The 19,867-nt window shown below is 43.6% G+C and overlaps 1 protein-coding gene across 14 annotated transcripts in view; it reads right to left on the bottom strand.

Annotated features, from left to right (window-relative positions):
* Nucleotides 1-19,867, bottom strand: part of Pde1c (phosphodiesterase 1C) — a 603,438-nt gene that overhangs the window by 299,465 nt on the left and 284,106 nt on the right. Inside the window, exons 1-2 of one of the 14 annotated variants that reach the window (XM_021722271.3) lie at nucleotides 4,180-4,328; nucleotides 3,494-3,608 (exon numbers count right to left, since the gene is read on the bottom strand). The exons of 12 other annotated variants lie outside the window; for them this stretch is intronic. In XM_021722271.3, the coding sequence (XP_021577946.1) occupies nucleotides 3,494-3,594 (101 nt within the window). In that variant the 5' untranslated portion in view covers nucleotides 3,595-3,608; nucleotides 4,180-4,328. Of the gene's footprint in view, nucleotides 1-3,493; nucleotides 3,609-4,179; nucleotides 4,329-19,867 lie in introns of those variants that run through there. One more of the 14 variants, XM_078039884.1, reaches the window with a different exon arrangement.

Here is a 19,867-nt window from a genome sequence, read left to right as displayed (position 1 = left end):
GGAGCTCTTAAAAATTCTACCCACTCTTACAGAGAAGAGAAATATAACAGCCCATGGGACACAATTATAAGTTCACAGAAAAGTGAAAATGAAGCTGCTCTCAGGAGGAGAGAGAACAACACCCCCTGACAGACTGACTTCAAAAAGCTCAGGTGAGCAGTATTTGTTCCCTTCTGACTTAAAGTATTGTGAACCTGGGTATCAGAGCTGGTGGAACTGCAGAGGGAGACTGAGGAACATCACCTCACTCACATCACAGTTGGCCTCCCTGCATTAGCACCTCATTGGAAGACCAGAGGAATCCACGTAGTTGTAAACACCTAGGCTTGCAGGCTGTTATCATCTCAGCTGGGGTAGACAGTGCTTAAGAATCAGATTTCCAATATTCATACACTATTCATATGTTGGTAATGCCACAATGCTGGGTTAAGAATGTTTCTTGTTTCTTTCCTCAAAAAAACATGTGAAATAGCTCTAGGTTTCATGTAAGTGTTGGGAATTCACTATATACCAAGCATCAAGCATAAACCAGTGAGCAAAGCAGATCAAGATTAAAAAAAAAAAAAACTCAAGGAGCTAATATTTTGTCAAGGGGGGGAAATAATGTGCATAACAAATCAATAAACTCTACAGTATTCAGATCGGGAGAAGTCTGAGGCAGATAAAGCAGGGAGACTGGTGGAATTGGAATAGATAGGGAGTCATCCCCTGTATTTCCTGCACTGTAGATTCCTTACAGATGATAACCATAGAAATCCTCTTGCTGCTGATAGAGACTAAGCCTCCCCAGTGCAGAAAAGGGAGTTATGAGGAGAGGGTAGAGCGAACCTCAGTAAATATGCCAACAGGATCCAACCCTGGGTCATGGCTTTGTCATATCTTGCCCAGTTCTCATACCAGTTTAGATGACACTAATAAAACCTGTTCCCTGACAACCAGGGTTGACAGGTTTTAAGGCTCATAGGCTGACTCAAATATATATTCATCTTCATTTTGCATATTAAAAAGTTCGCATCAGAATCCGTATGTTTCCTTCAGCACCTTTTGATTGAGTACCAAACACTGTAGGATTAAGGCACATAAAGCATCTGTCCTGTAGAACTTTCACCCTAATGGAAGAGATAAAATTCAACAACAGATTAAATAGGGGAGACTCCAGTAAGGAGAAGTGACACCATTGAACAATCCAAGCATGAGGTGATCATGTCCCAAACTCATATGCTTTCGGACCAAGTGAACTGAATTCCTGACCATCTGTGGTCACATATAAAATCCTTCCAATAAAGTGTCACGATAATAAATTGATATGAAAATCCAATTGTACTAGCTACTGGTTCTTTCTAAAATATTGAAAGAGCAGCTCCCTTTCTCTTGCTGACAATCTGTTGTGTGGACAAATACACACATACATTCACACTCCCTTCCTTCTCCTAAGGGTTTCTATTTTGTGGACCTCTGAAGTGTTATTCCCAGTTGTATAAATGAGCATGTGCTTTGGATTTTGGAGTCCTTAGCAACTGGTTCCAGCACCATTGCTTTGCATTAAAAAAAAAATGATAGTAAGAATAGTAGTAGAGTCATTGTAGCAGGAAAAAAATGTACTATAATAACAGATAATAATATACCCTTCTAAATTAGAAAGTCAAGTTAAAGATGTCATAGGATTGCTGTTGAGCAGCTTATTCTAGGAGGGAGGACAGCGAGAGGGATTCCAAAACACTTTGGGGGAAGAGGCAATCCACGCCTTTCATGTTCAAAGGCACCAGATTCTGGGTCAATAGGAGAGACTAGAAAATGAAAGTGTGACTTCATCACTCCACAACACGCTGGGGAGAAAAGCCTAACAGGAAACTGAGAAAGCTATAAGACAGAGTGGTGTAAGTGATAAATGGTTTCTTGCACAAGTTCTCACCTCAGTTTTGCTAGCCTGAGTGACTTCGTGGAATGTTAAGCAAGAGAAGCAGTGCCTGGGTGTGTGGATATGAGTCCCTCTAAGGCGAGGCTGACCACACTTTCACATTGTACACTTCACACCCAGACTTTGTAAACAGAACTGACTTTCTGTGTGCAGCAAGGTAAAACTGGATGTAATGTTCACAACACTGAACATGAGCTTACTATAAACACAGCTCTGAAAGTGCTGCAGACACCTAAACTGTGAGAAGAGCCTGCCAGCCAGAGAGACAAGACTTCCAAATAAGTTTACCACTTCTACTTGTGGCCACACAAGTCAAAATCAAATTATTTGGTAAGGTTTCCCATGAGGCCAATGGCAATGAAGCTCACTTAGATTACTGACGGAATGACTCTTATAAATCACTCCTTTCAATGAGGACCCCTTATATTGCATTGGGATGTGGTCATCCCAAGACAAGCCACCTTAGATCAGCATCTCCTTTATTTGTTTCGTTTTGCTGTGTGTCACGCTTTCAAAAACAATAATGGCAGCAAAACAAAATAGCAAAGAGCTGGTTTTCCCACCACTGCCGTGTTAGGAACAGAAAGTCTGTGGAACATGTTTAGAGAAAAATGACTTTTTAAACCACACTAGGTCTCTGATGCCAAATAGGTGCTAAAATGAATATATAGTAGTCATGGAAGGGGTCTTTGGGAGCTGCCTGGTCAACTGAGAAGCAAACTGGAAATGTACAACCATCACTGCAGCTTTAGAACTAAAGTGACCAGAAGTTCATTGTTTACGAATTATTACACACACACACACACACACACACACACACACACACACGATTTTCAGGTCACCTCTTCTCAGTGTCCAAAACCAGAATCCAATAAATGACTGAAATTCAGAGATCTCTTCCCATTGATCCATCTACCATGTTGGTCACCAAATGAAAGGCAAATACCTTTTTTTGCTCTTCAGATATTGTTAGGAAACTCCAATAATGCTTCTGACCCCCACTTTTCTCCATAATGGCCCTTCTTTCTAGTAAGAGCTTTTCTGCCAGAAATATTTTACATATATATATATATATATATATATATATATATATATATATATATGAAACTAAACTGAGCTGGAAAGAGCCAGAAGAGAAGAGAATCCAGCAACCAGAATATATGTTGAATGTGAACTGTTGGTGAGTTCTTAGACCCCCCCCCCCAAGATGCTCAAAGCAGTGTGCAGGGAAAACTCTTTGAATAAACGTTCCTGAGCAAGGTCCCCAAACTTTCCTCCCTAAGGCAAAAGAGCAGGAAGCCCCTGGATACCAATTGTGCTCATCTAAGGACATATCCTCTTCCCCCAAAAAGGAGAGATTTGGAAATAACACGGAGTCTTTAAAAAAAAGACAACCCTCCCTGCGTTAGAAGAAAGGTAGCAGTGACTTTAATTAACAGAGAGGCAGTTGTGGAACTTTTAGGGTTGGATTTAAAGGTACATGCAGAAAGGGGATAAGTATATGCTTCTAGTTGTGTGAGAAAATAAGGATGGGTGAAGGGAAATAGGGAAAGAGAAGTAAATAGGTTTACTTACAGTCCTCGGAGCCGAAGCCAGATTTTCTCAATCTGTTCCGGTTGGAGGTATTTCAGAGAGTTGCTCTCGAATTCTTCAATCTCCTTGGTTGGGGACTCCATAACTGCAGGTTCGGCTGGGGGTGAGGCGGAGAGAGTTCGGGCTGTCCCTTCCCAGTCTCCTTTCTGGCCCCGCCAGCGATCCCCAGCTGGGCGCGGCACGCGTTCGCCTGGCACTTTTTGGGTGCGCTCCCGCGTCTGCGCCCCCCAGACCCCGCTTAGAGCAGGCTCAGATCGCGGGCGATTCTGACCCCAGGTGTGCCCGGGAGGCAGCTGCGGAAACCAGCCATGATCTGGAGCTATTGCCCAGGGATAGACATGGGGATTGTGCTCCTCCTGCTCCAGGAGGAAGCACCTCAGGCTTATTCAGATTCTTTTCCCCGGGCTAAACAAAGCCACAGAAGCGATCACGGTGGCAGCTGAAGACTTTGGAGGAGAAAGGGAGAATTGGGTGGGGAGGAAGTCGGGGAGCAGAAGAGAGAAAGTGAGCAGGGGAGAGAGGAGTCGGGATGAGCGGAGGGGAGCTGGCGTGGGCGGGTGGTCTGACCCCGGGCCTCGCCCCCGGGCTCCGCCTCGAGCCCCCCCCCCCAGCCCCTCTCTCCCCCACCTCGCAGTCGTTGCGCCCCCTCTCTGTTTTCTCTCACTTACCAGCAGCTCTGCTGACAAGCGAGAAAACTGACAAGTGAGAAAAGTCGTCTGTCAGCGCGCTGGGGTTGGCGTTGGCGCTGGCACCGCTTGGGCGCGGAGGGAGGGGCGCGCCGCACCGCTGTCTGCAGGCCACACGCTCACTGGGCACGAGCCTCCGGCCAGCACACCCGCCCCCGCAGGGCGGCCCACGGCCACCACTATCCCCAGCCGCGCTGTGTCTATGGCTCTTGGATCCCGCACAACATAAAGGACAGAGTTCCGCGCGCGCAAATCTTAGGGAAGGAAAGTCTGTATCCTCCCAGAGGGCTGGGGAAGAGTGCACAGCATCGGCGAGGTTCCCTGGAGTTTCTGCCTGGAGCTTTCTTCCCTTCACAGGTCCTGTTTTCTAGCTCGTGGGAATCTCTCCTACTCCCCCACCCCGTCCCCACTCTGGAAAATAAAGGATCTATAATCCCAGCTGAGAGAAATTCGGAATATAAATGCCACATGGGGTGGGGGGGTCGCTTTTGGTTGGGCTGCTGTGGACCATTACTTGTTCCCCTAGGTCATTCACAAAGTCAGTAAAACAACTCACTTAAGAATGGGACTATGTGTGGGATTGGGGGCTGCAAACTGAGTGCAGCCCTGACATCACAGAACTGGTCACCAAGCTCCCTTTGTGGGTAAGGCCACTGCCACTTCAAACAAGGAACTTGGGACTCATGGATCCTGAGATTCAGAGTGCAACACTCTGTATACATTCATTTTCTTCACTGTCAGGTAAAATTTCTTTCAGCCACTTTTCCAGCATTCTTTCTCTATTAGATATTTGCATACTTCTCAAAAGCAAGTTAAAGGTAAAAGTGAGCACTAGGCTTCCATCATTGGGCAAGTCAAGTTCCATTCATTTGACCTTTACAAAGGAATACAATGGTAGTGTCTAAATTCTAAATGGTCACTCATTTCGTAGTTATCACTTACTTCCCAGTCATTGGAGGTGAGAGCAATGAAGTGGCTGGCTCTATATATTCTGGTAGAGAAAGTACCTGATACCTGGATATGAGAACTGCTGGATCAAAAGTGACTTGCCCACTCACCTCCATAGACTTAAGTCACTCCATTAAAGTCAGTCCCTAAAGGTGTTCTGTAATTACGTACATCTTCACTGAATGTAGCCAATAAATATATCAATGTGGAGTTCATTTATCTGAATAAAACCAATTACCCAATGTCACCCAGTCTGAGAACAGTGAAATAGAATGTGAAAAGAAGAAATTATCATCTTGGGCAGCCTGCTGTCAGAATATGGAAGTGTAGTAACAATAACAATAGCAAATAACAGAAACTTCTAAGCGCTCTTCTAAAGGTTCCACACTCATATAATACAACAACTCTATGAAACAGATATTATTATTATCTCCATTTTGCAATAAGAAAATCAAAGGACCCAGAAGTTCCCTATAGAAAGAGAACTGAACCAGAGACAACCATAGTTTGAGTTCTGGTCCTTATGTCATCCTATACAAATGTGTCCCCACCACACAAGGTGCCAATTTCCACATGTGCAAAGAATCTGGGCAAAAAGGTTTCCTGTGTCCATTACACCTTTCTGATTTTTTTAGTTCTTCTGGAAGTACTTGGGTGCTGAAAAGAGAGTAGTGCTGAATACACACTTGTATTCTGTCATGGTTTCTCCAAGGACGGGCCTGGGATGACAGGAGAGAAAGGAATAACAAAGAATGGCCTTTGCCTTCCTGTCCTATGCCTATAATTTGTTCCTAATGTTAGTGGGACTTTGATTAAGTCCGAGAAAGGCAAATTTGGAGAGAAAAAGAAATCAAGCAAATAAGAGAGAAAAGATAAACCTTTTTTTTATAAAAAGTTCCTAAAATAAGATTTTGTTTCATTTCAGAAAATGTTGTTAAAACTAAGCATGTATTAAAAAGTTGGTAAATAGATAGATAGATAGATAGATAGATATAGATCTTGGCTTTATTTTACAGCAACGGCAGTTTTTAGTTTCTAGGTTTTCAAAGCATTTAAGCAATAGAATATTTTATCTCAAATAACATGTTGTAAGAGACCCCAATGCATACTTCAGCTTCAAAACAAAAAGCTAAAGGTAGGATGAGGAAGGGAAATAGTTATAGACTTTGCCCACTGTTGTCTTTCCCATCTCTGAGTGCTCAATGCCCCCACTTTATAGATGAGAGAACCAAGGCCAAAGTACCTTAAATTATGTAGGATTATTTGTGCCTAATCCAGGATTCCAAACCACATTTGAAAATGTCTTTCTGATAACTTTATTTTATTCATTATGTTGTGCTGAGAATCAAACCCAGTGCCTTTTGTTTGCAAAATATTAAAGTTTTAGATGCACCATGGTTTTATGTCACTCAAGATTTGTTCTCTCCTTATCCATCACAGAGTAGCTTGATATAGCAGTAATACTACCTGCCACAATTCTACTGGCATTCTACTAGGAGGCAAGCCAAAATCAAATGCAAAAGCACCAGAATTGAAAAGTCTAAGAAAGCACAAAGCCACCCATGACTTTTCTTTTCTTTTTTTTTTTTTTTAGAGAGAGTGAGAGGGAGAGAGAGAGAGAGAGAGAGAGAGAGAGAGAGAGAGAGTTTTTTTTTAATATTTATTTTTTAGTTCTCGGCGGACACAACATCTTTGTTGGTATGTGGTGCTGAGGATCGAACCCGGGCCGCACGCATGCCAGGCAAGCGCGCTACCGCTTGAGCCACATCCCCAGCCCCCACCCATGACTTTTCAGTAGGGTTAATTTCCATTGTGACTTCCTAACTCAGCTTTCTTAGGGAAATCTCACACTGTCAAATATCACTAAATATATTCAGATATTGCATACATACACATATGCATATATGCATATATGTATACATACATATAACCAACAACTTAGTCTCCCAAATATTCATATGAAACTTAGCCTAAGTACCAGCAATACCAGTATTAAGTATCATAAAAGATTAAAAAGTGAGCTCCCTGTCCTAAGCAGAGTTCAGGGAGAAGCTGGATGAGTATCTGACAGGGGGAAAGGAATAGGCATGAGAATTATGCTCAGGCCCCTTTCATCTTTTCAAGATTTCATGATTTGATAATAATCACAAAACAACAATTACCACCCCTACCAGTTATCAAGAACCTTCACGTGCCATGCACCATGCTACACGTATCCCAATTTGATTCATTTCATCGTCAACGAAAGACTTCAGCAAAGTCTCATTATGCCCACTTATGCAGAAGAAGCCTCAAAGGTCAGATAACTTTTGCAAAGACATACAGCTAATGAATGGCACAGCAGGTTTCAAACCCTGATAAGAAGGCAAAGTTCATGTTCTTTTCCCTTTGCTATGCCTCTGCCCTACAGACATATAAAAAGACTGGGAAAAGCACATACCAGAGAAAGTAGCACTGCTCCAGGAGCACAGATTAAAGAGGCCACAAATACTGAAGGGACCTTAATGGGCTACATAGTGGGAGTGACATTTGAACTGAAGCTTGAAGGTGAATGAGTAGAAGGTACTTACATGGCAGGTGGGTGGTGCAGATAACTCCATGAAGAGGACATGGTAGGAAAAGGGGAGTGGAAACATGAAAATGGCTGGGATGTCCAGCAATCCACAGCAATCCACTTGCAGATAAACACATGAGTAGAGATAGCAAGAAGAAAATGCTGGAAGGGTCAGCCAGCCCCTTGAAGTCAAGAGGAATCTTGGGTTCTCTCCTACAGATGTTAGAGAGCCAGGAGTGGTTCTAAGTGGGAGGTGACATGGACACATGTGGCATTGAAGCCAGCTCTCCAGGAACCTTCCATAGGGCATGTGACAACCACAGGACAAATGATAACAAGGCCTCCACAAGAGGACTCCAGCTAAAAAGCCAAACAAAGAGCACAGACAAAATCAGAAAAGGCAAAACACAGTCTCAACATGAACCCGCATCTTCCAGCTACAAGAGTATGACTTCTTGCTTTGATCTCCATGAAGCCAGCCTGTACCCTTGATCCATTTTTCACAACTTGGCAGTGACATCAGCAAGAAAGTCTTTGAGAGGAAAATTCTGAAGACACATTTAGGACATCGAAAGTAGCACCAGGCACAGCAGCCCCTCCTTGCCACAGCAGCCCCTCCTTGCTCACCAGATGTGAGCCAGCCCCATAAGGGATTGACTGTCCATAGAGACTGCTCTTTCCTGCTGACTTCCTTCTAGACAAGGGGCCTGTGCAGTAACACTATCACACAACTTTTCCCTCTGATGTCTTCTCTGTAGCCTGAAGTGCCCCGTATGTTTCCCACTCTGTCTGGATTCTTCAGATGCTCCATAGATTTTCATGTAATCCTTCTGATGAAGTTTCACTAGAAAAACAAAGGACCTGGGGAAGTACTGATGAGCCCTTCACCCAGGATACAATCCTTCTCTTCTCTGGCCATGGCCAGGTTGGGCCTGGTGACTCCTGGATCCACTTCTAGTCCTCACTTTCTCTGATTTGAATGCCACAGTCTGACCTGAGATAGCTGGGGTTTTCCTGAGACCAAAAATACTATTGGAAAACCTGGATCTGATCCCACCAGAATAGATATGACAGTCGGAAACAGAACTCAAGTTAGACAATCTGTCGTGTACCTTACACCTCTGAATAGTGACAAGTCAGGACTGGCATATAACTAAATCAGATCCAAGGTGGCTGTCTCATGGGGGATTATAATGTGGTCACTTGAAGAAAAGGAGATGATCCATTCTCTTAATCTTTAGGCTTCAGATTATTGTGGCTCTGGTATCTTTTCCACCATGTGGAGAGAATATACTAGAAAAAAAATGACATCAACAGAGAAAAGAGCTAGAGGAAACAAAGAAAATAAAATGTGAAAAGATCTTTTGAGCCCCTTGACCCAACCCTGCCTGAAGTCAGAGATACCCATAGTCTTTGAAGTTACATGAATCAAAAAAAAAATAAATGCTCCCTCCACCATTTTTTTTACTTAAACTAATTTGAGTTGGATTTCTGTCATTGATAAAGAATCCTGATTCATATAACTCCTCCCATAAACAATTGTCAAGACTGAAAATAGACCAGTGTCTCATTGGAGGCACTCAGAAAATAGATCCTCCCCAGGCTCATTCTTCCAACAAGATACCAGAGGATTGTACAGGGATCTTGGAGAGAGCAAAGCAAGAGCTTTTTTTATTTTGATGCATAGATTAATGATCTTGTATCTTGATAATGATATATCAAGTCATCACCATAGCATATGCACAAGCCCTTCAAAACAAAACTGAAGTAAATGAGACACCAATTATTTTTATTATTCCTAGTTTAGAAACAAAGTGGCCAAGGTCTAAGAGGTCCCCAGCTTCCCTCTCACTGCCTCCTTATCCTCTAGCTAACAGCAAGGCAGCATGACTGTGTGAGATTCCTCCAGCCCCTGTGGCCACTCTGCCTCTCAGAACACACTGCCAACCCAGCAGAATTAACTTGGCTGCACTAATGAAATTGAAATTTTTGAACATGTAAAACTGCTGATGCTATAGTCAGCCAAATTCTGACCCAAATGTACATAAATCAGCGAGTGGTTCCTCCTATCACTGTAAAGCAAATCTGAATAAGGAAACCTCAGAGCTGGAAGGGATCTCAGCCATCCTGTCACCCCAGCTCCTAGTTGTTCTGATGAGGAATGGATAGCCCAATCAGGTTAAATAACTGCACAAGTGTGCATCAGAGCTAGACCTGGAAACCATGGTGCCAGCTTGCCTGCCCAGTGCTCCATGATCAAGAATGCCTCTATTTCTACCTAAGATTTGGGCTCAGTGGTTTGCTCATAAATAAGAAGAAGGAATGCCCACCCAAAGCATAGGCTGTTAGTAAAGGCTTCCTGGAGGAGGGGGTTCTTCTGGGAATTAGTGAAATACACAAGAGAGGGGCCAGGGAAGTGGAAAACTGCCTGGTCCCTGGGCAGCAACACAGGTGACAGCAAAGAACATGCTGTGATGGGTGCCAGGGGATCAAGGGAAGAACACAAGGCTGAGAATGGACATGCAGACAGGAGGGTCTAGGTTGCCACATTAAAGCTTAGGGCTTTTCATGCTCTTGTCAATGGGGAAGCATTAGAATCTGTTGGGCAAGTGTATAATGGATGCAAGGGGCCATATAGGGAAAGGAAGTATGAACTTTAACAGCATAAAAGTGTCCACTTTCACCAGGATTTTGATTTGCAAAGAAAGGTAGAAAGGGTTTTCAAATATTGCTTTTGCAAGTTCACTAGAGGTGAAGATTTGAAGATCTGTCTCTATATCTGGGGAAGAAAGATGCCATAATGAATTCAATGCTGGAACCTTTTGAAATTCATTCATTTGTCTAACAACCATTTGCTGAGGGCTTGCCATGTGCCGTGCATTCTGTGATACTAGGTATACAATGGCCAATAGAAATGCTCCAGTCTCTCTACCATAGAGCTTCAACATAACTGGAGAACTAGACAGTAAGCAGATTTTAAAACAACACCTATATCATTGTAAAGTAAAAGGTGCTATTAGGAAAAGAAACAGAGTGCAATACAAAGAATCATGGAGATGGGACCTATTTACAAATAGGGTAATATTTCAACTATTTGTTGCTGTGTAATGAACCATTTCCCAAATTTTGATGACTTAAAACAACCATTTTTTCTTTCATACTTCTGTACGTTGACCGTTCTGCTGTTCTTATTTGGGGATTCTCAAGACACGGCAACTGGAACTAGAATATACCTCATATACCTAATAATATGGTTTCACTCCCATGTCGGGTACCTTGGCAGAGACAGCTGGGATGTTGGGACTTCCCTCTGCACGTGATTTCTCCATGTGGTCTCACCCTTCATGGGTACTAGATTGCCAGAGCAAATGTTCCAGAGAGAGGAGGCAGAAGACACCAGTCCTCTTAACGGCAGACTCAGAGCTGGCACGCATCCCTTCTGCTGCATTGGGTTGGCTAAAGCAATCACAGGGCTAGTTCTGATTCAATGGAAGGAGACACACACCCCATCTCTCAATGCAGGAATAGGAGGAGAGGAGCGACAGATTTTGCAGCCCTCTCTAATTTACCCAGGTCCAAGGAGGGCTTCCATGAGCACGTAACACCTGAACCAGGACTTGGAGGAGTTGACCAGGTAACAAGTAGGAAGAAAATACATCTGACAAGAGAGACCAACACTATGAAGATCCTGAAGCAGGAAGGAGCTTGGGTTCAAGGGAATGCTAGGAGATAAGTTATGGGGGGAGCCATGTGGCAAGGGGAGAGGGGCCAAGGAGGCAGTGGTTGGAGACCAGAATAGAACCTTGAGAGCAGATTTAAGGTCCCATTCACCTGTCATCTCCTAGAGAACCGAGATCATGAATGCCCTGACCGTCACTGTTCTCCTGCCACAACAGAACAAGTGATCACCAGCCCATTGGGCCTCTCTGAGAAGGTCTGTGAAGTTTATTTCATTTCAGGTTCAAGGGTCCATACAGGGAAAAGCAGTACACACTTTACAGCACTAAAGTGCCCACTTTCAATTACCTGGCAGAGTACAATGCTTCCCTTCACCCTCCAGAGAAGTGAAATGTTACTCTGTGTGTGAGTCAGCACCCAGGTGAGTGAAGGATATTAACTACTCCTGATAATGTTTTCCAAGTTGTCCCTGGGGACATCTAGATGGTCCTTTCTAGTCCCTGTGATTCTCAGAAATGAAAGGACTTTGAAGACCCAGGAGAATAAAAGAATAATGGTCTCTAAGAATCCCTTCCACCCACATGCTTTTAACAGATCCATGCTAATAAAAAAAAAAGACCCCGAAGCTACCTTGAATCAGCCCATAATCCTTCCCACATATAAGCTGACAGATCTAGCAGAAGTTGATACATGCTGTATTTCCACTTCTGAGATAAAAACGGGCTCCTGGAAGCAGGGAGTGAGACTTGATCTATGGAGAGGAATAAAATTTAAAGAACACAATGCAAAAGTAATTAGCATGCAAAGAAATCTTGGCAAAAGACTCTCAAGCTGCTCACATGCCCTCATACCACCAGGGGATTCAGCGGCTACATGACTCCCCCCACGGCCTTGGCTAGATGTAAGGAAAGAAATGAAAAGTATTCTCAATGAGATTTAGGAAGCACTTGCAAACTTTAACCAAAGCATGGAAGGGCTAGAGTGCTGAGCCCTTGAAAAGAGCTCCCATCAAGTCAATTAAGACCCTGTCAGAAATCACTCTCCTCTCATTATGGGCAAAGCAAACAGAGCCTTTGGAATCAATGAGTCTCTAAATAAGAAAGGTTTCATTTAATACTTCCCCTCCCCTTCCCCGGTACAAAGAGCATTTGGGAGAAGGAGTCCCGCCTCACTCCTTCAAATAACAGCCAAAGTGTCCTCTGCATTCCACATAGAAATCAGTCCCATTTGCCATGAGGGCTCCTATGGATACCGAGGTATTTCCTATAGAGTCTTATTCTCCATATGATTCGGCTCTTTGGAAACCATCCACTCTGCCAGGTCAATTCTAGGCAATTCCTAAGACTGTTCTATTCCTGGGGACTTCTGACCAATTTTCCTATTTATTTATTCATTTATTTCAAGATACATTTGTGTCTCAGTCAACACATGCTGACATCTTCCAACTAGCTGATTAAAGAGGAAATTTTAACACATGACCTTTCCAAACCCTGCACCTTCCACAGCAAAAATCAAACTTCGTTGAGGATGTGTTGACAAAGGGCTGTTCATTTACCACTGCTGACCTGGGGAGCCTTGATTCGATAACTATGGCTTTTAGAAACAACATTCTCATCCAACTGAAAATGTGTTTATGTCAGGCTATTGGCAGAGAGATTTACACCATTCAGTTTGTTTAGAAATGTGATTTAGCATTTCACTATTAGCCTACCTTCCACCATTACTATCTAGCCCTGGAATCCAGTACTAATAAATACATCATAAACCACTTAAAAATAAAGGGGAAAAGGCAGGAAGGAAAACCACTCCTAAGAAAATCTGTAGCATATTTTAAGGCTTAAAGATCTCTGAAAAAGGAAGCGAGTGGACTTTGACATTTTCTCTCTCTCCCACCAATTGAGCAGGTGGTTAAACTGAGAGTTTATCAGAGTTTTTTCTTCAAAGTACAGGGACTGCATGATTCTGGGCATCTTGGCAGCCGCCTCCAGCCGAGTCATTTTGTGGGGTCTGAAACACAGATCTACTGGCTGAGCCCCCTCACTTGGCAATTTTTGCAAACATTCCGGGCCAGGCTTTTCTAATCTGCAAGGTCCACCAGAGCCCCACAGCGCCGATGAGGCCCCATTTGTCCCAGCTGCTACTAACCATGGCGCCAAATCAATATCCCGTCAGACGGCACTTTCCTGGCAGCGGTCAGGATTGATAGCGTTCCTGAGGCTCTGTGACGTCGCGGGGTGTTTGCACAGCAGAGGAAAATCCCTCTTTGCACCACAGCTCTGACCTCACTCCAGCAGAGCGCGCGCTTGCCTCTCTTTAATCACCCGTGAAATGGTGCAGGGGAAAAGCAGCTAGGTGCAGAGGAGAGGCTGTGCGGAAGTAGCCCAGGGGGGGTGGCCAGCTGTGACTCATGCTTTTCACCTTTAAAGAGAAGGAACATTTTGGAGCAGGGATCGCATGCTGGCTCGCCTCCAAGGGACACTAAAGGGAGAGAATGCCTTTCCTGTTCTCAGCAGTGAGAGACCTTGCAATGCAGCTGAAAGAAACCGCCAATATCAATAATGCATGGGGACCAGGGGCTGACACAGTTTTCAGCTATTTGGGTAACTGAGGAGTTGTCAAATTGGCTGTAAAAGGCCATGTGTGGACAGAGCCACCGTTGTTACTCAAAGGGCAGGTTTAACCATACATGGTATCCAGAGGGCATATCCCAGTCTCTGTCCTGTCCCCTGCTACCAGGGAGTGGCAACAGTCAGAGCAGTAGCACAGTAATAATAGCTACTAATTAGTAAATTATATATGAATGACATTCTATTTATTTTTATGTACATCATACATACTACCCTTTTTGCAGGCATGATATCCCATAGAATCTTCACAATGAAACTTCAAGTAACTTGCTCAAGGCCATACAGTAAATGGCAGAACTGGATTTGAACTGAATCCTGTCATTGACCTAAAGAATAATGATATCTCTCCTAAGCAGGTATTTTGGGTGTGAGTCAAGAGGCTAAATCTGTGTGTGCTCTAACAAGCCCTCTGACCAAGGTGCTATGATTTTGCAATTACTGACCACTTCAAGCTAATTTGCTTTTGTTTTTGTTTTACAAATAAGAATGAGGAGAAAAAGTAGAGGAAACCCCTACCCCAAGGCTACAATTGCAGAAGGTGATAATGCTAAAATAAAAAGGAGCCTGTGGTTCTTGTTATGGAAACCATTTCAGTCATTCATTTGAGGGTCTACAAATAAACCATCAACCTCAGAATGCCACAGCTTAAACAGGGTGGTGCTAAAGGCCACAGCTTTCACAGGGAAGTGACAGTTTCTGCCCCCTCCCCCCCCCCCCCCCCCCCCGGGTTTCCAATGACAATAAGCTAATACTCAAGCATGCTGAGCAATGCCTGAAACCTTGGAAACAGAGTTAGGAGCCCCAGAGGAAAAACCCTATATACACATACCCAGGAAACTCCTCTTTCACCTCAATCCATTTCCTTACTTTTGCCTCAACAGCATTTTTCTTTCTTTCACTCCAAAGAAGAAAAAGGCCAGCATTAAATTTTTTTCCTTGCTTGCTTCATTAAGGCAGCACAACACAGTTTCTTGATACCATTTCCTTGCCTTTTAAACCCCTTTCATTCTTTTCATCTAGTTTTCATCTCTTCCATCTTGCAAGAAATCAAAAGAAACCGTTTTCCTGGAATCATACATGGAAATGAGGTTCCAGTGAGGGCAGCTGGAATAACTGCTGCGGAGCTGAAGATAATGCAGGGAACTAAGGGTGTCCTACTGTTAACTAGGTAAATAATAATGATAGCAAAATCACAGCACTCTGGCATTTATCTCCCCCTGGGATAGTCCGTTTCACAGGCTTCCTGAGTCAGAGCCCAGAGTTATACTGAGCGCTGAGGGGCTCTGTGCTCTGATCTGGGCTCACCCTAGATTAAAGAAGCATCCCCAACACCTGTGCTTGCACTTCTCTTGCCCTGTCACCCCAGCTATCTCAGAGGGGGGTTCTATCTGCGTGGGAGAGCAAACCTCTAAATTCCAGGGACTCAGATGGCAATGACCTTGACATGCACAGGCTTCCCTCTCACATTCAGGAAGCTGAAGGGCTCAGCACCATACCAGACAAAAGCCATCTTCCGTCCTGGAATTAATTGTCACTTCAGAGTTTCCATTTCAAATCTTTGTTTTGTTTCGAGAATCCCAGAATAGCAGACCAATCTGCTCAGGGGTTTTAGAAAGGTTTTTTTTTTGTTGTTTTTTTTTTTTTTCCTTGACATGATATTTTTTATTTTTTAATTTTTATTATTGGTTGTTCACAACATTACAAAGCTCTTGACATATCATATTTCATACATTTGATTCAAGTGGGTTATGAACTCCCATTTTTACCCCGTATACAGAATGCAGAATCACATCAGTTACATATCCACTGTTTTAAGTGTTTATAAGTCAAGGACACCCTCTGTGAATCTGATAAAAGTTTTAAAATGTATATACTATGATTTGCATATATTTGGGGGAGGCTCTTTGACCCTCCTGGAGTCCATCCAGGTCACTTCCCCCAAACTCCTATTGTGACTCAGCATTACATGTGAGTACACACGTGTGCCAGTACACATCGACAGCAAGTTTGATCTTAGCACTAAAAGAAATATTAGGAACTTAGAGAGGAAGATCACTTACAAATAGCATATTCAGTTTCTTCAAATAGGAATCATATTTAATGAGCGTGTTCTCACCAAGTTCTCTACCAGGCACATTATACACATTTTGTTTTAATCCTTTTTACAATTATATACCAAGGGCTGTGCCTTCCATATTCACCTCCATCACCAGTGCTTTTATAGCCCTGGTGTTTACCAAATATTTGCTGAACAAATTAATTATTACTTTTTTGCAGATGAGGAAACTGAGACGGTGGGAAGTTAAATAACAGCACAGATTGGACAGAGAAGAAATGGCAGAAGTTGGATTTCAACTCAAGCCTACCTGGTTAACTTTCCCCTGTGCCTTGATTAATAGCTGATCTGATCTTCTCTAAGACTAAAAGCAAAGACAAGAACATAATAAATAACTGAATTACATGCTATGTTGGTGACCAGAGCTCTGGGGAAAAGGCAAAGTAGAGTAGAAGGGCTAGGAATATATGGAGGGGAAGGAAAGGCAGTCTGCTATCCACCAGGGTGATCAGAGCTGGCCTCATGGAGAAATTAAAGTGTCAGCAAAGTCTCAAAAGAGGTGAGGGGTGAGCAGAGAGTATGCCGAGTGTGGAGAGGTGTGTCTGCTGGCTCAAAGAACAAGGTGGCTTCTGTGACAGGAGTTGGAAGAGCCTCAGGGGTAAGAACAGGAAATGAGGTTGGGTGGGGAAAGGACTGGGGAAAGATATGTGTCAGTCATTGCAAAGACTGGCTTTTACTCACGGTGAAATAGGGATTCACTGAAGATCTGGAGCAGAGCAGGGATGTGACTTGACTTGCATTTGATAAAGACTACTTTGCTGCCACATTGAAAATAGACCACGGTAAGGGCAAGGGCAAGGGCAAGAGACAGAGGACCAGGTTGAAGTCTAATCCAGTTATCCAGGTAAAGGTGGTAGTGGCTTGGCAAGGTGCCAGCTTGGGAGATAGAAAGAAGTGTATGTGGGTACGTGAGAGAAGACAGGAGAAAGGACCCCAAGGTTTCTGGCCCAAGGAGCAAAACCAACGTCTGTTAGGCTCACCCTTGCATTCTAAGAAGCTGACCCTTGGAAACCTGCTGTCTGATTCACAGGTCCTCAAAACCAACCAGAGAGAAATAACATGATGTGCTACAGTTTCCAAAGATGCTTCCTTTCTTGCATGAGAAAGATGCTTGGTGCTTACTTCCTGTAGCCCAAGAGAAAAGGAGAAGCAAGGAATTCCTTTAAAAACACATGTTTTTCACTCAGTTTCAGTTTAGTAAAGCAAGTTTTGTAAAGTGTTCCATTTGCACATCTCCTGCCTGATATCTAAGGCTGAGGGGTCTCCTGCTTTACTTGATGCTAGGTAACCCGGACCCACAAGCCTGGTTGCTAAACACTGGGAATTTCAATCAGCTTTCTAAAGCTGGGAGCTCTGAGCAGATGCTGAATTCCAGGTGACCTGTATCTGACATCATCATGGACAAGCCAGGGCTGTCCCCTCACCTGCCACAAACAACACAGGCCTAAGCTGCCAGGTAAATGTCCAGCCATCAGCTCTGAATACAATCAAGTGTGAATCTGGAGCTTCCTTCCAGATCCTGCTGCTTGGCCTTCCAGGACAACAGTCTGCAGGGGATAAAAGACACTGCTGAAGGTTTTACAGACAGGAACCTCCCACTTACTTGGTTTGAGGTCTTGCTTTTTAAATGCTGAAACAAACAAACAAACAAACAAAAGCCAAGATGATATAAAAACAATATTTTTGTAACAAAAAAATTGTATTGCACATCTACTATGTGCAAGCCACTGTGTTGAGTGTTTTTTAAAAAAGTGTCTCTACTTTCTTTCTTTTCTTTTCTTTCTTTTTTTTGAGAAGGAACATTTAGAGAGGCTAAGCAATTTGCCTAAAGTGATATACTAGTCAATACAGATGTGTGACTTCAAAGTACAATTGTCTCTAGGATGACCAACTATCCTCTCTGCCCAGATCTGGGAAGTTTTGGGCAAACAAGGACTGGATGGTCATCTGTATTACTGAATCTTTAAACTGAGGTATGCATATAGGAAATGTACTTACTTCAAGCATACATAGGAGATTATGCAGAATAATGACTCAGAGGGCTCATCTTCCAGAAAAGCAAGCTCTTTTCCCACCCAGTAACAGCCATTCTTCTGCAATCGCAAGAGTGCTGCAGGACATTAATCCTCAACTTCCCACACCAGGATCACTTCTTCCAGCTGATGCTCTGCAGCAAGCTTGCCAGTTGTGAGTGTTCCCAAAATTCAGTTCCCTTTTGCATCTGTTTGCTACAAAATGTTAACAGCATCCCTTGCTCTGGTCATTATAATTTACTCCTCTGTCTGATTTACCCCAGCAGTTTGGCCGCATAGGTTGCTGAGGGGACGCCAGTGAATTCAGCAGCTTGGGATAGGATCCAGCTGCTTAGAAAGGTAGTGTTACTTGCACCATTTGCTAGGGCTTCCCCACTCATTCATTCCACAAACATTTAAGTCATATAGTCTCATGAGCCTGTCAACTGGCTTAGGATTCCCTATCTTTAAGGAGTCTCACTGGTGTTAGTGCCCTGATGGCCAAGGATTTGGGAGAAAACATAGATGACGTGCTCCTCCTCTTTATCATCTAGTGACTTGATCAAAGAAACTAGGAGCAGAAAATAAGCAAACAATACTCATGGGTGCCATGGGGTTTGAACAGCCCACCCAGCTGTGCCAGCTGAGAGGCCCTTGACTTTAGGTCACGTGCTCTGGATCACAGCTGGCAGGGTGGTCCCAGGTGCCGGACAAGTCCCTCTGTATATCTCTATTCACAGGCTGTGTGCACAGGAAGGCACAATGTTCTGACTCTCCTCTTGATCCTAGGGACCATGCTGAAATGGAAGGGAGGGTTGGAGATGTCACAGTGACCAGAACATAGATGGAAAGGGCTCTTCCTCCTCTAGCATGGATAAAAACTCCTACCTCCCCACCACACTGTCTCTCTCTTGCTCATGTGAGTGTCCCCACTCAGTGGTGTGCTGGTAAATGTTTAATAACCAGCTCTGGGAGGGAGGATGGGGAGAAGCCTTGATATGCAGCATTTGTTGATTCCCGATGTGTAAAGACCCCTCCACGGTCAATTCCAAGTTTCCCACCTGATGTCACTAAACACAGAGTTGGAAAGAGATACTAAGAATTGCCTCTTGGGAGCACTCCCAGCATACCACCATTCAAATCCCCACACTCTTGAATTTCTCCCTTATCTGCCTTTAGTCACATTCTCGTGCAATTCTTGAACAAATTCTTGTTGTAAGAACTGGAGGGAAGCATAGGACATTTTCCTTAACTATAGCAGCAAGTGTGTGAATTTTTATTTCAAAAAGTCAAATAATTTTTTCTTCTATTGTTAAACAAGTTTGCACGCAGTATTTCAGAGCAACTTTTAAAAAAAAAGTGTGAAAGAGAGGAAGCCACTGTTATTAAATAGATAAGGACACAGGCTCAGAGAGGCTCAAGGACCACCAACTGAATGACTAAACCTGAGTCCAAGCCCTATTTACTATTTTTTTTTCATTTGCTTATGTATCCTTGATCCTTCTCCCTATAAAAGAGCCATACAGTTCTGCCTCCAAGGACTGACAGTTCTAAATCATTTAGTAGCTTCCTGTCACTCCCAGGGTCAGGTCCCAGAGCACAGCATGGCACAGAGCCCACCGTTTCCCTAACACCACCTTCTCTCCAGCTAATCTCATTTTCCACCTCTCCTTCCCAGCCCTACAACCTTGTCTAACCTCCAGCCACATCACGTGGAGTTTCCTTAAAAATGACA

This window comes from Ictidomys tridecemlineatus, chromosome 2 (genome assembly GCF_052094955.1).
Source record: "Ictidomys tridecemlineatus isolate mIctTri1 chromosome 2, mIctTri1.hap1, whole genome shotgun sequence".
Classification (NCBI taxonomy): Eukaryota; Metazoa; Chordata; class Mammalia; order Rodentia; family Sciuridae; genus Ictidomys; species Ictidomys tridecemlineatus.
This window is presented reverse-complemented; position numbering and strand designations above follow the sequence as displayed.